Raw genomic sequence first — 18,179 nt, forward strand, 5'->3', positions numbered from 1 at the left:
TTGCACTTGATACAGTCACAAAAATGTTAAAGAATTCTAAGGTAATTTTAAGGTGGTAGTAATAATACTTGTGCTGCGTTCACACCAGCCGCGGTAGAGGCATCAAGCGCGAGTGCTTTCAATGTTAAGTCAATGTGAAGACGCGTTGACGCACGTCTGGTTGTCTCGCGGTGCGAATGAGACCGTAGATGTGATTCCGCCTTATTTACACGTTTAGTTTGCGCGAATGGCGCCGCAAAAGTGCGAGTTAAATTTTTTTAACTTTGCCAGAAAACGCGCCACGTTAACCAATCAGGAGCTTGCTCTAGTAGTGACATGATTACAGGAATTGAGCAGAGTTCCAGAAGCCCATCCCATGACGCGAATTTCCACGTGAATGTCTTGATGACTAGAATTTTACACGGAATGAAGCGAGTAAACTCAAAATGTTCAAGCGGCAAACTAGACCTGGTACACACGAATTTGACGCCTCAAAAGAGGCTGGTGTGACCCATGGTAAGAGATATACTATGTTAAAGAGTAACTATGTTTACATATGAAGAGCTCAGATGCAAAAGCCGCTAAATGCCACCTCCTTTAAAAAAAAAAAATATATATATATATATATATAATTACATTGATATATGATATTTTTTTGCATGTACTTGCAGCGAAAGACTGTCGCATTTGTTAAACACCAAATTCAATGAAATTATTAAATTGACATTTGTGAAAGTAAGGCATTTCAATTACTGACTAATAACCTTTCATTGCCATTAAACTGAAATACATAAGAGCCTAATAAAACAAATTACAAGAAAATGTCAAATTCACCAAGAGGGTTTTGCATCTGAGCTCTTCGTGTATACATGGGACTGCTTACTCAAAAACCTTAGCAACAATACATGCACAACAAAGTAGTTAACACATTCAGTGTCACTTAATTGCCAACATTTGATTAGTGACTGAGAAATAGTGTAGAATTGCAAGTATATATTTTTTGTGTTACATCATCAATCTTTTTGGACTAGGGCTGTGACGATGCATCGCGTTTCCCATTAAAAATAACTGTCTAAAATCGATTCTGAATCGCAAAACTCAGATTCTGTGTTTCATGTGCAGCTTTGTGCGTGTACTACAGGTCTTTGATCATTAGGAAGTCCTTATCAATCTAAAATCATTACGAGTCTGAGTCGTTTACAAGGTGCATTTAAAAAAGCAACACTTGTCAAGCACAATCATTCAAAATTTTCTTTATTATCATGAAAATACCTGAAACAATATGAAGAACAGTGATGTGCTAGATATTTTCTGGAATAGTGTTTGTAATGTGGCTTTTTGGATATTTCACCATAATTCATTAAAATTTATTAATTCAGAAAACGCGCATTTGTTGCAACCTTATTTTGGACCCTGTTTTACCTACATGTAAATATGCAGGAGCTACAAGTACATTCATTTTCCAGTCAGAAACAGTTATGTTATTGTCGCTGAATGTCTGCTCATAAAAAAGCAGTGATTTCCCAGTGTGTGAATGATATGGGAACCTCTTTTCTTATTCTGCCCGTCTCTCACAATGCCCATGTTGTAACTTGTACTTGGTGGTATTTAATGACAGAAATTCCCTCAATTTGAAATAAATGGTTCTTTCTCTTTGAGAATTATGGGAGGCGCTGACGTCTTTTTACGTTCTTGGCAGACTGATTTTACAAAAGCATCTTACAGCAAAGTGCATATATCAGCCTGCTTGGATTGGTGAATACTTCTTAACTGTTGCCCAGTGGGGTAGTTCTCACACATCTTCTCGCACATGAAAACATATGGTACATTAATTTATGGATCTCATCAACATTGGATCTCACAATCTGTTTAATTCTTGTTTTCCTAACTGATGAATCTGTGTGGAACTCTCATTGTCTATGTAACAGATGTTGGAATGAATGGATGATGGTAATTGTCATGGGAACATAAGGTGCGTTCCATTCGACCGTAAGTGGACTGCGAAGTGGACTTCACAGGGTATTCCGCCATCTTAAGTGAGATTCCAATCCGAAGGGAGCGAACATGTTCAGTTCGAAGGGCACTGCGCACGGCATAGGGAATCAGGGAACATCGATACATCACCTCACAGGAAGTGGAGAGCGATAATCACCCAACTGTCATTGCGCGCATCACGTGATCCCCAGTCAGAACGGTCAGACCGCTATGCAATTATATGACAATCGTTTAAAAACACATAAATACACATAGTTAACCAAATAAAAGTTTACTTTCATATTTGCATGACAGTTACAGCAGGGCTTCAATTCTGTTAATAGTCAAGTAATAGCAGAAATAGTCAATTAAAGTGTGTAATAAACATACGTTTTTCATTACGTACTCAATGTTTTTTTTATTGTATAGTGTACATATTTTAAATGTGATAGTAAATAAAAATTAAAATATGAATGTAGTCATATATATATACGCTTGCAGGCCGTTCCAAATGAGCGGTTATTGTCCGTGAAGTCCACTTCAACTGATATACCGTGCTCAGGGTGTAGGGAGCAGTGAACACTCCGTAGGGACCCTGTCGAATGGAACGCACCTATAGAGTGTTTATTCCTGAAGTTCTTATGATTTAATGTTGTGTATGTACAGCATTTAGTTCAAGCAAATAACATTATACAGTACAGCGTGTCTGTCCTCCTTTTGATCTCTGTGTTAATTCTCTTTCGTTCCCTCTCTTATTCTCTTGCTCTGTTTGCATTAACAGCATAATCTAATACATTTAAAAATAAATCTCTTTTTTTTCCCCTGAGCCATTTAGAAAGCAGAGGGCTTGAGGTTAACTGATATCAAAAGTGCATTAGTCACTCATGCCAGACAAACTATGTCTCTTTTCATGTCTGATCACTTAATCAGATTTCATTTTGGAGAGACAAAGCAGGATGGTCTCACATTTTTTAAAATGTGTTTAAAGTGTGTTTGCAAATACCTTTGTGTTCTGTGCTGTTCTTTATGATAACCCAAAAACCAAATAGTTGCTATTTTTCTTTAATTAAAACTAGACATATTTATTTGCATGCATCACATAAATTGTGTAAGAATAATTAGTCAAAAAGTTGGTGCATGGAGAGCTATGTAGTATGTAAGTACAGTGCTTCAGGCTTCTGTGCTGTATGTGCATTTTTTATGAACCAATAGCCCTCAGGTACAGGTACAGTTTATTACTCACTTGCTTGAGCTCAGCTCTTGGTCACTGCCTGAAGTGAACACTTGTGAACACATGAATCTCCAGTAAGGAAAGAGGGAGAGAACCCAGATGAAGGCTTAGATAGACACCAAACAGATTTTATTAGAACAAAACTCAGTAACATGACAGCACTTGGAAGGTTTTTTTTTCTCCGCAGCATCTGAAGTTTGCTTATTATCTGTTATTTCTCTCCCCAGAAACCATTCGCATGCATTTTTCTTTATGATAAGTGATAAGTTTATAGAGGAGCGCGTGACGTGCTGTACTAGTATGCTGGTGAATGATCTCAGCTTCAGAGTGGATATTTGATGAGCTCCCTGATCTTTGCTTCATTCAAGTTTGCAGACATTTCTCATTGTGAATGGTAATGTGCATTTATACCCCCTGTTTTAAAGAGCTGAATGATATATCTTGTTGCGATGATTTCTGGGAATGTTACGCGAATGTTACTAGGTCTTCTTCACGGGAGCAATTCCAGAACATTTACGGGACATGTTTGTGTTAACACAGAAGCCTGTCTGCCATTTTACGGATACCAAACTGCTGTGTGAATGAGGGTATGGCCTGTTTCACCACAAAAGAAACAGCTGGAGTGATCCGTTGTCCCCTCCCATTCCCTCTGTCTCCCTGTTTAGATTCTCTCCGTTTCTATCTTTCTTTTAGTAATTATATTATCAGTCTGTAAATGTACCCGTTTTTCCATTACAGCAAGACTTCTAGTACTCACTCAGTCTGGCCTTTAGGGGTTGTCCTAACCTTAAATTTGCCTGACACTCTGGATGTTCTCTGAAATCGGCTGTAAAGTGGTATTGTCTTCTAAAATTTTCTCTGAAGAAAAAATTCACAATTCCTTAAAGGAATATTCCATTTTCTTAAAAGAAAAATGCAGATAATTTACTCACCACCATGTCATCCAAAATGTTGATGTCTTTCTTTGTTCAGTCCAGAAGAAATTGTGTTTTTTGAGGAAAACATTGCAGGATTTTTCTCATTTTAATGGACTTTAATAGAGCCCAACATTTAATACTTAACTTAATACTTAACAGTTTTTTTCAACGGAGTTTCAAAGGTCTATAAACGATCCCAAACAAGGCATAAGGGTCTTATCTAGCAAACGCAGACAAACGTGAAATAAACTAAAGGTTTATTAACCCTTTAGTTTATTTCACGTTTGTCTGCATTTGGGTTCACTCTTAGTTCCAGTCGTGACACATGGTGGTGAGTAAATTATCTGGATTTTTCTTTTAATAAAATGAAATATTCCTTTAACAGATTCAACTGATTATTATAGAGTATATTACAGTTATTCTTCATTTTAAGTCTTTTGAAAATAAATGTTACCCAAATGCTTAATTCAGTACTTTTGAAATGAAAAATGTCACTTTACAAGCAGCTCTCAACACTTTCCATCTCACTTTACACAAACTTATGCAACAACATCTCTGTAACAAAAAAAATCCCTATAGAAGAGTACAGCTGTTCCTTTACCTCAAACTCTGCTGTGTTTGTATATCCTGCGATTTGGTAGAGATGCATCGATTACAATTTTCTTGGCCGATTCCATTTTTTCTGTATGTTTGACTTGCCGATACTTTCTAAGAAATATAATATACAGCATATATGCTACAAACAAAAAACTTTATTTTTATCATAAAAGAAAACATTGCACTTTTACACAAACTGCATTAAATTACAGGATCTTTTTTCATTTGAACAGATGTCAAAATTGAGTGCTCAGACTCATTCAGGCTCCCTGACATTATGTTAGATGTCCAAATATCAGTTGTGAAAGCTTCAGGATCAGCTTGTAACTGGCTGCATGTTTGAATAAGACACACAATTAAACAACTCAATTAAACAATTAAAGTTGATCAGATTTTTGCACACGGGCAAGTGACCCAGTGGAATAATATCAATGTGTCATATGCGGTGCAGATGCCGGGCAGGAATGTAAAACACACATTTCCGTACATACTGAAAGGCAAGTGTAAGGGGTCGGGCGCTGTTTCCACTGCCAGTGTGTGTGTGGCTGTGACAATATTGCTTGTGGCAATGGCAATTAAAGGACTGGCTTGAATTTGTAATGTTGTGAGAATGACCAGTTACTGGTCGAGAGAAATTTCTGTTGTAGATAATGGCTCATCCATTGTCTCCCCTGTAATTGTCACCCTTTAGTGACTTTAGTGATTGTCTGGTGGTTATCGTTATTGTTATTGTTATTGTAGTTGTGTAATAGCGACATCTAGTTGTGAAAATCTACATATTGTGGCTTTAAAGCAACACCGAAGAGTTTCTTTTACCGTAAAATAACATTTCCAAAAAAGTTTCAGTCGTTCATCCACTCGAAACAAGGTGAACGGCACTTTCACTTTCCCTTTGCAGCCCTCTATCGGCCAAAACCGCACTAAAGAAGTTTCCAACTACCGGGTCGCGGTCCTGTAGTTTGAGTAAAACTACAAAAACTTGCTTTTAAGGAAAACCTACAATCCAATCAGAGACAGCTATGCTGCAGTATTTACATCAGTGGTAATGGACAATTACGCTTCTAACCTGTAGGGGGAGCAAAGAGCAAAAACTCTTTAGTGTTGCTTTAAATGTGTTAAATGTAGCTTATAAGGTTCAGTGGTTCATGTAAGTTGTCGACAAATCGGAAGGTTGGTGATTCAATCCCCGGCTCCACCTGACCAAGTGTCGAGGTGTCCTTGAGCAAGACATCTAACCCCAGCTGCTCCCGACGAGCTGGATGGCGCCTTGCATGGCTGACACCGCCGTCGGTGGCTGAATATATGAGTGAATGGGTGAATGTGAGGCAAAATTGTAAAGCGCTTTGGATGGCCATTGGTCTGTGAAAGCGCTATATAAATGCAGTCCTTTTACAGTCCATTTTGGTGCAAAAACAACAATCAAATTGTTCAAAACATGTAACAAACACATCCCTAAAAAGTGAAACATGCATAGAACTTTGCCCTTCGGATGTGCGGATTTGTTGTGCACATCAGTGTGAAAGCATGTAAGAATCTCACAGAGAGAGAGAGAGAAAGAGAGAGAGAGAGAGAGAGAGAGAGAGAGAGAACAAAGTTAAATGCATCACATCTAGTGAATAATGAATAACTCCTAAGGTATCAAACGTATTTTGTTTGCAAGTGCTGTTTTTGTTTAGCTTTTTATTGGTAGTTGCAAATGGTTTGGCAATCTGAATGTAGAAATATTTTAATGGTTATAAAACATATAACAGAGAGAGAGAGAGAGAGAGAGAGAGAGAGAGAGAGAGAAAGAGAGAGAGAGAGAGAGAGAGAGAGTAAGAGAGACCAAGAGTTAAGTACGTGTTGCATGACAGTGAGTTTATCTTTCCCTACATGCCTTCCTGATGTTTCTGTGTACAGCTAGAATGTTAGTTCTCATCCAACTGCTGCAGAGTGCTTTGGCTCCCCCTGTTTACTGCTTTTAACTTCTTCCCTTAATCCCTGCTCTCTACAGAGCCCCAGAAAAAATAAAAATATGAAAACCTTCTGTTTTTTTTACCATACTTTCTCAAATTATCCTAAGGCTGCAGTATATAATTTATACACAACTAGTTGCACCAAATGGAATTGCAAAAATATAGTTGTTTTTGCAATTACATCTACCAGTCCCTCATTTACCATTGTTAGGCCCACATTGGTTGTGCCATTGTTATGTAGATGTATTTAAACAAACAGAAAGAAAGAAAGAAAGTGACATGATTGTCAATATATGGTAACCTATACTTAAAATGTTACCCCATCCCAGTGAATAGTAAACAGAGGCACTGCTAGTCGTTAACACACACACACACACACACACACACACATACACACACACATTGCAGTGCCTGGGAAGCAGCTGTGGGAAAGGTGTCTTGCCCAAGGGCACCACAGTCACTTCTTTTGCCGCAATGAGAATCGAACCCCAAATTCCAGCTGTTTTTTCAGCTGAGTGCCATCTTTCTTCAGCTGAGCGCTTTGGTAGCTGTGATACTTCAGCTGTGAGCTGGTTGGTTGCTGTGGTAATGTCCCGCCCCTCCTTCACTGTGATTGGACGGCCGTATGAGAACTGACATTGACGAGCGGAGTTTTTCACCCAAAGTTGAATATTTTTCAACTCTCGGCACTCAGCGCTGAAAAAACGTTGAGCGCCGGTTTTCAGCACAGAAGAAACCCGCTAGCTGCTGGCTTTTCGAAAAACGCTGAGCTTCCATTGGAAACAATTGAAAACATGCACCGTCCGCGGGCGTAAAAGTTTTGGTGTGCACACATCCTAACCATTAGAACAGTGTTGTAAGGATTCCACAAAGCCACAGCTTATAGTTGTCTCTGCAGAGCTGGGCTACGAAAGTATTTTAATATGAAGAAAATACACATTGACCTTTTAAATATTGAAAAAACACGCATTTAAACATAAGTTGGGAGTGTGAAATAGTCCTCAGCACATGTTTTAACAGGGCTTGTAAGTTTTAATTAAGGAATGGTCACATGCTTGTCAAAGTGTTTTATTGAGGCAGGGTCATACACTGCATAGAGTCTATTTTTACTGGACCCCTAGATAAATAGATAAACCCAATCCAATGATGAGAAACTTTAACCTACATACACATACAAAGATTTAATTTATTATGCTTTTTCAGGACAGATTTATGCATTCATGACAAGTTTATATACCGTGCTCTCATACATATTGGGACAATAAAGGCAAAATTGCTCTGTTTGCTGTGGGTTTAAAAAATGTCTAAAAATGAAGAGTTTCGTTACAAAATGAGATAACTCCGTTTTTTAAATTTTTCAGAAATCTCGTTTTTTTGGTTGTGCATTCCAATTAATATCAATTCAACTGCAGTTGGTTTGTTTTGATTTAAACTTAATAACTTAAAAAATACAGCTAAGTAGCACCATAAAACAAAATAATAACATGATAACATAATGATAAACATGTTTTGACAAAAATGTTGAAAACGGAGTTATCTTGTTTTGCAACGGAATTCTTCAAATATAAAGGTGAATATCAGTGGCGGCCGGTGACTTCTTTTTTCTAGGGCGCACGATGCGAAGTTCGTCGCAACATGTATGTAGCCCGTCATGTGTGTGGTTCGTAATTCCAAAAGATGTGTTTTGCACGTCAAGTGATCCTATGTGCATCACGTGTCTTGTAAAAATAATGCCTGGTGCAGACTGACGCGTCTAATGGATTTATGTCTTGCGTGTATTTTGTGAACGTGAGCATCTCTTTTAATATACGGTTTTGATGCGTGTGCAGCAGGCACAAAACACGTAATGCACATGGTTAACATGACTCAGCAAACACATATTTTGAAAACACAAGTAACACGCATGACACTCCGAACACTTATTTTGAATTTGCGTCCCTCGGATGAGCAGTCACGAGGCGCCACTGGTGAATATAAGACAAAAGAATGCCATTTCATTTCCCCCCCTTGTTTTTCTTTTTCAACAACTTACCAACTCAATGGAACAACATTCTTTTGATGTGGTCATATTGAGACACTTGGCTGGCTTACAAGTGTTAAGTGATGAGATGTGTCCTGATGCATTAATTGTTCACGCATGAAAAGCAGAGAATGTGCAGTTTGATCCATTGCAACGGCAGTCTGAGTCTTGCATTTGGTGACACACAACACACATAATTCAGGATGAAAGGTTGATGTAATCAAATGTTAATAAAATTCTCCACCTTTGCCTCATATTCATCCTACAAATTTCTTGTCCACAGCAAACAGAGCAATTTTGACTTTACGGTCCCAATACGGTCAGTTAGGAAAGTTTATTTGTGCTCTAAAGATCAACTTCTAATAAAAAGCTATTGATTTGTTGTTAGCTTGATGTGGTGTAAGATGTCTGGGAGTCCATATCAAAACAATGTTCTAGAACATGTTAGCATGTTACATTTTATTGCAGAATAAGGTGAAAATTAAGATGGACCATTTTAACGTATATATTCAAATGGGTTTCTGAAGTGATTTATCTGCACAAAAGACTTGAAATTATTGATTGAAGCCCTGTCAATATTATTTAAGCCAATCAATACTGAAGATGACCTGAAAATGAATTACTTTAACCCAACTGTTTTTAAAATTGCACCAGTTTTCATTGTGATAATTACATGTATTTGCCTTAATAGGAGAGCTCATTTGTCTGCAATTTTTATAGTCTAACCAGTAGTCATTGTTTCCTACAGTAGAAATGTTAGTTTATCTCTACTGCCCTGGTTTTAATCTGCTAGTAAATGACAATGAATGCTTCTTAAAAGATAAATGGATTGCATGAAGTCCTGATGAAGAAAAATTATCCCGCATTAACAAAACAATAAGGCAGTAAAATAAACTGCAGATGGAACAGAAATAGATTAGAGTTTAGACGTAGAAGAAAAGAGGCTGAGATACAGATGATTTATATATTTAAAAGGTTTTGTAAGATTCAAATTAAGTTGAGTGGTGGCTTAATGTCTCTTTGAACAGCTGTGCTTTTGACTGAGGCGCTGACCCCCTCAGCATCGTGTTCACTTTACCCCACATGGCTGGTCTTTTTTCATTATTGCCCCTTTTCAGCTCAGATGGGGAAGAGTGGATCAAGTGTCTGTCACTCATTTTGGATTTTAACATCCTCCCACTAGAGCACTGTGTCTATTCACTGGCTGTAAGGTAGTCAGCAGGGAATTGAGTCTTTGAATGTGTGTGTTTGTCTCACTACTGTAAAGCCAGATTACTGTGATTAATACAGTCTAGTCTCAAATGGTCTGTATAATTTGATTATATTATGAAGAGTTTGGTTCCAAAACACAATAAATCCATTTTGACTAATTTCGTTAAAAACGTGTTTTATGTACCAAGTAAGTGACAAGATGAAAACCACTATTTTCTGTTACAAACTTTCACATAGCATCTTTAGGTCATAAAAACATAAAACAAATTAAAATCCATCATTTGATTTTCAAAGATTTATTATTTCCACAAAATGCAATAAATCCATGACAAGTGTTTTTTTTTTCAAAAAGCTATAAATCTATTGAATCAGTATATAAATGTGCATTCATCTTTGCCATGTTTTATTCATTAAGTTGACTAGTTAAAAAATAGACAATGGCATTAATCAAAACACTTACTTTGTCATATTAAGGACACTGTCATTGCTGCTGTTATACTAGCTGAACTTTTTTGACAGCGATCAACTGTAAAATGTTTTGGTCCTGCTCGATTTTCGTTGGCTTCGAGTAAATAATGGAAAGTTTTCATAAGATCCCCTGGAGCCAATGTGTTAGCATGACAGAAGCTTGATGCTGTCGGGAGAACAAGCAACAGCCGGCATTTTTCCATCTCCCGAGTGTCTCTCGCGTAAATTATTAGATTTTAATGGCTTACATTTTTTCCCCGCCATAGAAAACCACCACAGGTTTATCAATGCCAAAAAAAGTATTATTTAGTTTTTGTTTGTTTGTTGGTCACAAAGTACAAAGTAGATGAGGAAAACTAGGATTCTGTGTGTATTCAACGTGCCGCCATTATTGTTTACAATGTGTGGAATGGTGCGCTGTGATTTGTTGAGTGGATTTATTGCATTCTGCAGAGAAGGAGTACTGGCGTTTATTGCGTTTTGGGGAAAAAGGGAGAAAAGATGATGGAATAACACGGCGGATATTGGATTTTGCGTAAAATTAAGAATTTACTTTTTAATACTGACCTGATACAATACTGATTTTGGAAGTAACTATTTTCTTTAATGGCGTTTATTGCATTTTGGAACCAAACTTTTCCTTTATTAGTATATATTTTATTAACTGATATATTTGGACAAAGTACTTTAGAATTTATTTCTACTTAAAAGATAATGTTCAGTGCTTTTAATTTATATTTATATATTACTTAGACATTCTGGTTTGGATTTGTCTAAACCCCTACAGTGAAGTATTAAATGTCTGTAGTGAATTCAGCCCAAACATCCTAACATAAATTGACAACAGTATCAGTTTTAATGCAGCTTTTATTTGACACAGAACCAGTAGAGGCCGGTGACTTCTCTTCCATGGGGCACAAATTTAAAATGTGTTTGGAGTGTCATGTGTGTTGCTCGTCATGTTAAAATATGTGTTTGTTGCATCATGTGAACCTATGTATGTGCATCATGCATCATGTCAGAATACATGCCTGCTGCACACACATCGAAAGGGTTTATGATAAAAGAGATGCTCACTTTCACACAATTCTCGCAAGACACAAACTTAACACCAAACTCTGATTGCACATGAGATTAAGTAAATATCTGGCAAACGTGAGCATCTCTTTTATCATAAACTGCTTTAAAGTGTCTGCCGCAGGCATGTATTTTGATACACATAGGTTCACATGACGCACCGGACACATATTTTGACATGACGAGCCACACACATGACGGGTTAAATACATGTTGTGCCCTCGAAAAAGAAATCACTGGCCCCCACTGCACAGAACCAAAGCCTAAATGTAAGAACCAAACCTTAAACTTTTTTCTCTGTAAGCACTTTGCAAATGCCAAACTTGTTAAAGTGAACACATTCTTATTATGTCATAAATGTATTCATCAAAATTAGGGTAAATAACTATTAATACTTTATATTATATTATTATTAATTTATTATTAATACTTTTGATTATACTTTTAAGTATGAACAAATCAGCCATGTGTTTTCCTTTTCCAGTGCCTAAATTCAGTTGTATTTGTTTGCTCCAGCAACCTCTTCAGACTGTATTGGGCAGGGGCTCTTAAACTTGTGGGAGTGGCTAGAACTGTTTGAATGACTGGTAGACAGACAGGCAATGCAAAATGGGAGGGGCCGAGGGCGAAAGGGCGGTCTCTACCTCGTGAGCTGCTGCAGTGTGTGAGGAGTGTGTCAGTGTGTTGGAGACCTGCAGTCTGCAAGGGCTGCTGAACAACACGCACACAAACTTGCCCACTCAGCACACATGTACTCGCACACAGACGTGGGACGGGACACTACAGGACTCGCTGGAAAATGAATCTTGTTAAGGAAAGTGTGGAAAGGACAGTCAGCCTGCAGTATGGTGAGTACAGACAGTGCTGGAATTTAGTAGAGCATTTGAATGGCAGTGCCGAGGTGCTAATGGCTTTACCTTACGGGGGTTGTGACGGGGGAAGGGAGGGAGAGAGGAGGCACAGTACTGTTTTTATTACGAGGTAGTTTTAATAGTAATCTTTTACTGCTGACTATATACCAATATGAGTGTGGGAATAGGTTTAACAGCGAACAGTGATTTAGTTTTCTGGTTGTCTGGGGTTTTGACTCTGTCACATGTGAGCATGGTCTGTAATTGCTGTGTATGCATGTGTAGGTCATGTTTTTGGACTGTGTCGTCCCTGAGGCAGGTAATACAGTGGATTCAGCATAAATGTGCTCAATTGAAAACTGATAGTGTGCTAGTGTTTTTCCGTATGTTTTTTTTTATAAAGCAGCCAGGTTGAAAGTGCCTGTATGTGACCTCTCCTTATGACTGTCAGGGTGATCCAAATGTGTATGTGTGTGTGTGTTCAGGCAAGCCACGCCAGCTGTTCTTTGCTTTCTCCTTTCCTTCACCCATAAAGAGCTCAGCCATGCAGAGAGGAAGTGCGTGTGTATAAAACACTCTTGGCCTTTACACTAAAGGTGAAGGCTACCCTAGCACCATGTTGTCCCATCCTTAAAGAGTTTGTACGTCAACAGCAACAGCAAAAAATGTTGCTTGATGCACTACATTGACAACCATAATGTATTGTTTGACGTACAACTATATAGAAAGAAATATGTACAGGAACCTGTCTTTAAGTACAACATTGCTGCTGAAATAGAAACATAGAAAGTGATTGACAAAACAACCTGTTGCTCCTTGACTGTTGACTTGACAGCACACGTGTATGAGTCATATGAACTACTGTATGCTTTGCAAGGCTATGCATAAAACTGTGAGTGTACGCCTAAAAACAGACTATACCCAAGGCTTTGGTCTTAAGGGCTCATTATAGTTGTGCGTACGTCCTACGGCGTAGCCGCGACAGTGTCGGTTTTCATTTATACTTTTGCGTTGTCGTCCGTGTCGACATGCAAACACACATGCAGACCGCTGGTAGGTAGTTTCCACGACTGTACCACAGTAGCAGCGCGACCGTCAATGAAGAAGCAGCTTGGCAAATTTACCCACAAACGAAAAAGAAATGGCAGCTTGTTGTGTATGTTTTGAGATGACAAGCAGTAATGGAAGTAAATAAACAGCGACTAATGTTGCAGTTTGAGTTAAATCACTCCTCAACTTGGTCCATCTTTGTTCTCACCGTCACAATAATACCTATGACGCAGTTTTTTACCTGACGGTAGGGGTTCTAGTGGACCAATCACAGCGCTTGCGTTGTGACGATTTTCCAAATCCTTCATTCGATTACATTTTCGATTCTAAGGTCACGATTCGATTCTTGATTTTAACTTTTTTTTAAAGACAAAAATGCTATGCCATTATTTATTATTATAGTTTCACATTAACATAAACATTTCGTTGGCAATCCGACTGGACGTGACATGGGGGCGTGGCAGCATCAACGATCACATTTTTTTATTTGAAGTTCGAGGTTGTGACTTAATTTCAATCGATTTCGATTTAAAATCAAAATCGTGACACCCTAAGTGTAGAACTGACAAGCAGTTAAAAATTTGGTGAGGTGCACGCAGAGGCTACGGATAACCTATGGCATAGCTGCGGCGTAGACCTTACGCACGACTATAAATTGGACTTTAGACAGCATTGCCTACGGGCCGCACACAGTCTGTTTAGACCATCTGAAATACATTGCAGGCCAAAATAAAAAGTTATTTGTTGATCTGGTAAACTGTAATCTGATTGGCTACATGTTCACAATTTACCTTAGGAAAGACACACAGGACTTTTGGTCAGTTTGCGTGAAAGTTTAGTCTATATAAGATTAAGGCACAGTGTAAATGTAAGGAACAAATATGATAGATAGGAATAAGTCTCATTTTGAACAATAGTCCTATATTTTCTCTTCCATCTGGGGTAGAGAACACCGAATACTAAACGCCATGTGTGGATTCAATTTAGCCTCATCTTCTATGTTTGGGTTTGCTAGAGTTGATATTGAAAATGGGCCCAGAAAGAAAACCGAGAGCAGAAAGAGAAGCAAATGTAAAGAGGCACTGAATGAAAGTGTTTACAGTGAAAGACATTGTTATTGGTATACTCATATACTCATTTATCAACCCAAACCACAGTGAGTCTGTAAGCAGGTTGCTCGGTGCTACATCTGCTTCTTGAACCACAAACATTCATAGTTCAGACCATTTATGAGGCACTTCCTCTGACCTGGAGCTTGTCCTTGAGTACAAACACACCGCTCTAAAACCATTTCTCCAAGAAGTACGCTACTGCGACTGTCCTGTTTGCAATTTCTCCGTCTTTGTAATTGAAAGAACTAGGTAAGGGTACAATTAAACATCCTATTCCAAAGTTATGCCTGCATATAGTTCGTTTTTTTAAGAAACTTTGTAGCTCTTGGTCGGTGATCTTTTGCTTGCAATAGCTTCGGCATAACTGGAAACAAATGCAAATGCTTGTTCGTTCAGTTCAGTGCTGCTTATCATGATGTCAGAGCCTTAAATTTGGCCCATTTATAGGCTCATTTTACATTCATTGCGTTTTGGTGTCCAAGGGCAGTTTGGCAATGAAAAATCTTTAATTCAATCCAGCTCACTGTAGAGACGTTTGTTCAAGGGTCACTAGGTTATCTAAAAGCTTTGTTTGAAGGTTTATTCAGATGCTTTAGTGTGTGTGTGTGTTTATTGAGTGCTCAAAGAAGAGAGTTCTGAGTTTTGTCTGCATCCATTTTTGAAGTTTCGAGCTGTTTCTTGACCCTGCTCTGATGTGTTAAACTTTAACCCTTCAGAGTAAAGCCGCATGCTTGAAAGATCACATGACTCTTGAATAAGGAATTCCACTGTGCTGTTTTTTGTCAAATATAAGGGGTTTCATGAGAACACCTTGTCTGTGATATTGAAAGTATAGGCATGTGTTTACATGTGTGTGTGCAGTTGAATGTCACTAGAGACATTTGTTTAGATGTGTCGTTTGGAGCCAAATTCTGTCATAATCTCCATTTGGGTATGTAAATTGATTAATTATTTAAAAAAGAGACATTTTAATTTTAAAAATGCAAAAAGATTTGGGTACAGCTGGGTATAGTCTTTACTATAATTAGTAATTAAGTCGAATTCTGCCTCTCCTGATAGCACCTGTATAATTCAGGGTATACAGCATAATCTGTTTCTCTCTCATGCTCTTTTTTGTTTCTTATCTCTGTTATGCTACATCTTAAACAAGATTTATGTTTAACGCTCAGAATGCTCTGTTTATAGTCAGATTTTCCCTCATACTAACCCCTCTGTTCCTGTGAGAGCCTATCATTCAGTCACATGAATGGATTGTGATCTTGTGATTGTTGTATGTGGTTAGATAGGTATAATAATACAAATACTATTGAGCAACAGGTCACATGGTAACGTGTGTTTGGACCAACCAGTTTTTCAGCGGTTTCTAAACGTTAATTCTCAACTCTGCCCCTGTGATGCTGTATGCACAGGACAAATAGCATGCTCTCATGTTGTGATGTACAAAGATAGATGGTCCACCACATTTAGGAATGTCGGCTTGACTTTGAATACTTTTTAGTGGAAGGATGTAACAGATGTGTGAGTAAAGGTTTTAATGTCAGAGGGATGGGGAGAGAGAGTTGAGAGATGTTGACTGAAGAGTTAAAGGGCTAATTTCGTCCTACATGCCTGTAAATCACGACCACCGCTTTTCTATGTGACAACCGTGATATATAAACACAACTGAAGACATGTGCTGTTTGAGGAGCAGTGCGAGAGAGCACTATGCAATATGAGATGGGTTTCGGATACCAAGCATGTAATGATATGGGATAAAGCTGTGACTTGATTTGTGCTTCTCTTCCATGCTTAAGTTTTGCTTAAAGGATAAGTCTTTAAAAAATTCAGATAATTTACTCACCACCATGTCATCCAAAATGTTGATGTCTTTCTTTGTTCAGTCGAGAAGAAATTATGTTTTTTTTAGGAAAACATTTCAGGATTTTTCTCATTTTAATGGACTTTAATGGACCTCAACACTTAACAGTTTTAATGCAGTTTAAAATTGCAGCTTCAAAGGACACTAAACTATCTCAAACGAGGCACAAGGGTCTTATCTAGCGAAACGATTGTTATTTTTGGAAAGAAAAATAAAAAATATGCACTTTTAAACCAAAATTTCTCATCTTCCTCTGGTCCTGTGCCACACCAGCACGACCTCATGTAATACGTCATCACGTCAAGAGGTCACGGATGGCCTATCGAAACTACGCCCCAGTGTTTACAAGTGTGGAGAAAGAGGACCATTCCGACGTTGTTGTATGTCGAATGATACAAATTAATGTCTTTGTGTCAGTTTGTTGTTTAAAATGGTCCGCAAATGTGCGTTTCATAGATGTAACACGTGACCTTTCCACGTCATTATGCAATTACGTGAGGTCGCGCTGGGGCGTCACACGGCCGGGGGAAGAGGGGAAGTTGTTGTTTAGAGGTGCATGTTTTTTATTTTTCTTGCCAAAAACCAACAATCGTTTCGCTAGATAAGACCCTTATGCCTCGTTTGAGATCGTTTAGAGTCCTTTGAAACTGCAATTTTATACTGCATTAAAACTGTTAAGTGTTGGGGTCCATTAAAGTCCATTAAAATTAGAAAAATCCTGGAATGTTTTCCTCAAAAAACATAATTTCCTCTCGACTGAACAAAGAAAGATATAAACATTTTGGATGACATGGTGGTGAGTAAATTATCTGGATTTTTTTAATGAGAAAATGGACTTATCCTTTAACATTTATTTCAGGTACAGTATAAGATCAGTCTCTTTTGTCTCTTAAGATAATGACTTATTACAGTTAGGCAGCTGATTCCTCAACATGCTTACTAAACTAACATGCTAATGATTTGATTGGTTTATGGACAAAGAACAAATGTGGATGAAGTAGCAGTGTTTCTGTCAGTTCTTCTGGAAAGCACAGCGTATCATTATAGTAAGCAGGAAGAGGGTTTTGTCATCTGTAGTTTTGAAACAGATGAAATATCTCTAAAGCTGTATTTCATTATATTACAGAGGGATATGAAACCGTGTGCACTGCTATAGATGTTCAGAGTATGCTGTCACACTGCAAATGTGTGGGCAGGGAAGGAAACCTCCCTGCGTGTATAAATGGTCCATTTGCTGAGAATGCAAAAGGGGTTACACACACAAACATTGGCTGTAATGTATAATTTTCGTATTTTGCTAAATTTACTGTTCTGTTACACCCTACGACCTTCGTTAGTGGAGTTGAGTTGTATCGGACAGCAAGCTGGAATAGTCACTGATAGAGAGATATTATTCATTCTGACCTGAAAGATTGTCTTATATTCTGTTGTTAAAAAGTTGCTAATGCTAAGCTTTTAAAGCTATCGGCGATACAGATAAACAAAATCTCTCAATCTTTTCCTTTTGATGTAGACCTTACTTTTATCATATAATTAATATCAGAAAGTCCAAGTTCCAAGGTCCAATTTTTATAAGTCACCATTTAATGACAGGACAAATGGTAACTAAATGTGATCTGCAATTTTCACAGTTGGTACCCATGCATAGTCACGCATAGTACCAAAATGTTCGTAACCCTTCCACAAAAACCAAACACTGTCACTTTCTGCTGAGTTCAGGCTCAGACAGCGTCGCCACAAAATCCAGCTCTCTGCCAATAAAGTCTCAATTCACAATGGAAAGGACGAAAGAACTCAATCCATCAGTGGCAGAGGGCCAAAAGTCAACATTTTTTTTTGTTGAGCACATGAATAGGCTTTGATCTCAGTGCTGTCGCT

The 18,179-nt window shown here is 38.0% G+C and overlaps 1 protein-coding gene across 6 annotated transcripts in view; it reads left to right on the forward strand.

Annotated features, from left to right (window-relative positions):
- Nucleotides 1-18,179, forward strand: part of plekhg4 (pleckstrin homology domain containing, family G (with RhoGef domain) member 4) — a 103,409-nt gene that overhangs the window by 19,166 nt on the left and 66,064 nt on the right. Inside the window, exon 1 of one of the 6 annotated variants that reach the window (XM_073859018.1) lies at nucleotides 12,098-12,278. The exons of the other annotated variants lie outside the window; for them this stretch is intronic. Within the exon in view, the coding sequence (XP_073715119.1) occupies nucleotides 12,276-12,278 (3 nt within the window). The 5' untranslated portion in view covers nucleotides 12,098-12,275. Of the gene's footprint in view, nucleotides 1-12,097; nucleotides 12,279-18,179 lie in introns of those variants that run through there. 6 annotated transcript variants of the gene reach the window in all.

Source organism: Misgurnus anguillicaudatus, chromosome 21 (genome assembly GCF_027580225.2).
Source record: "Misgurnus anguillicaudatus chromosome 21, ASM2758022v2, whole genome shotgun sequence".
In the NCBI taxonomy this organism is placed as follows: domain Eukaryota; kingdom Metazoa; phylum Chordata; class Actinopteri; order Cypriniformes; family Cobitidae; genus Misgurnus; species Misgurnus anguillicaudatus.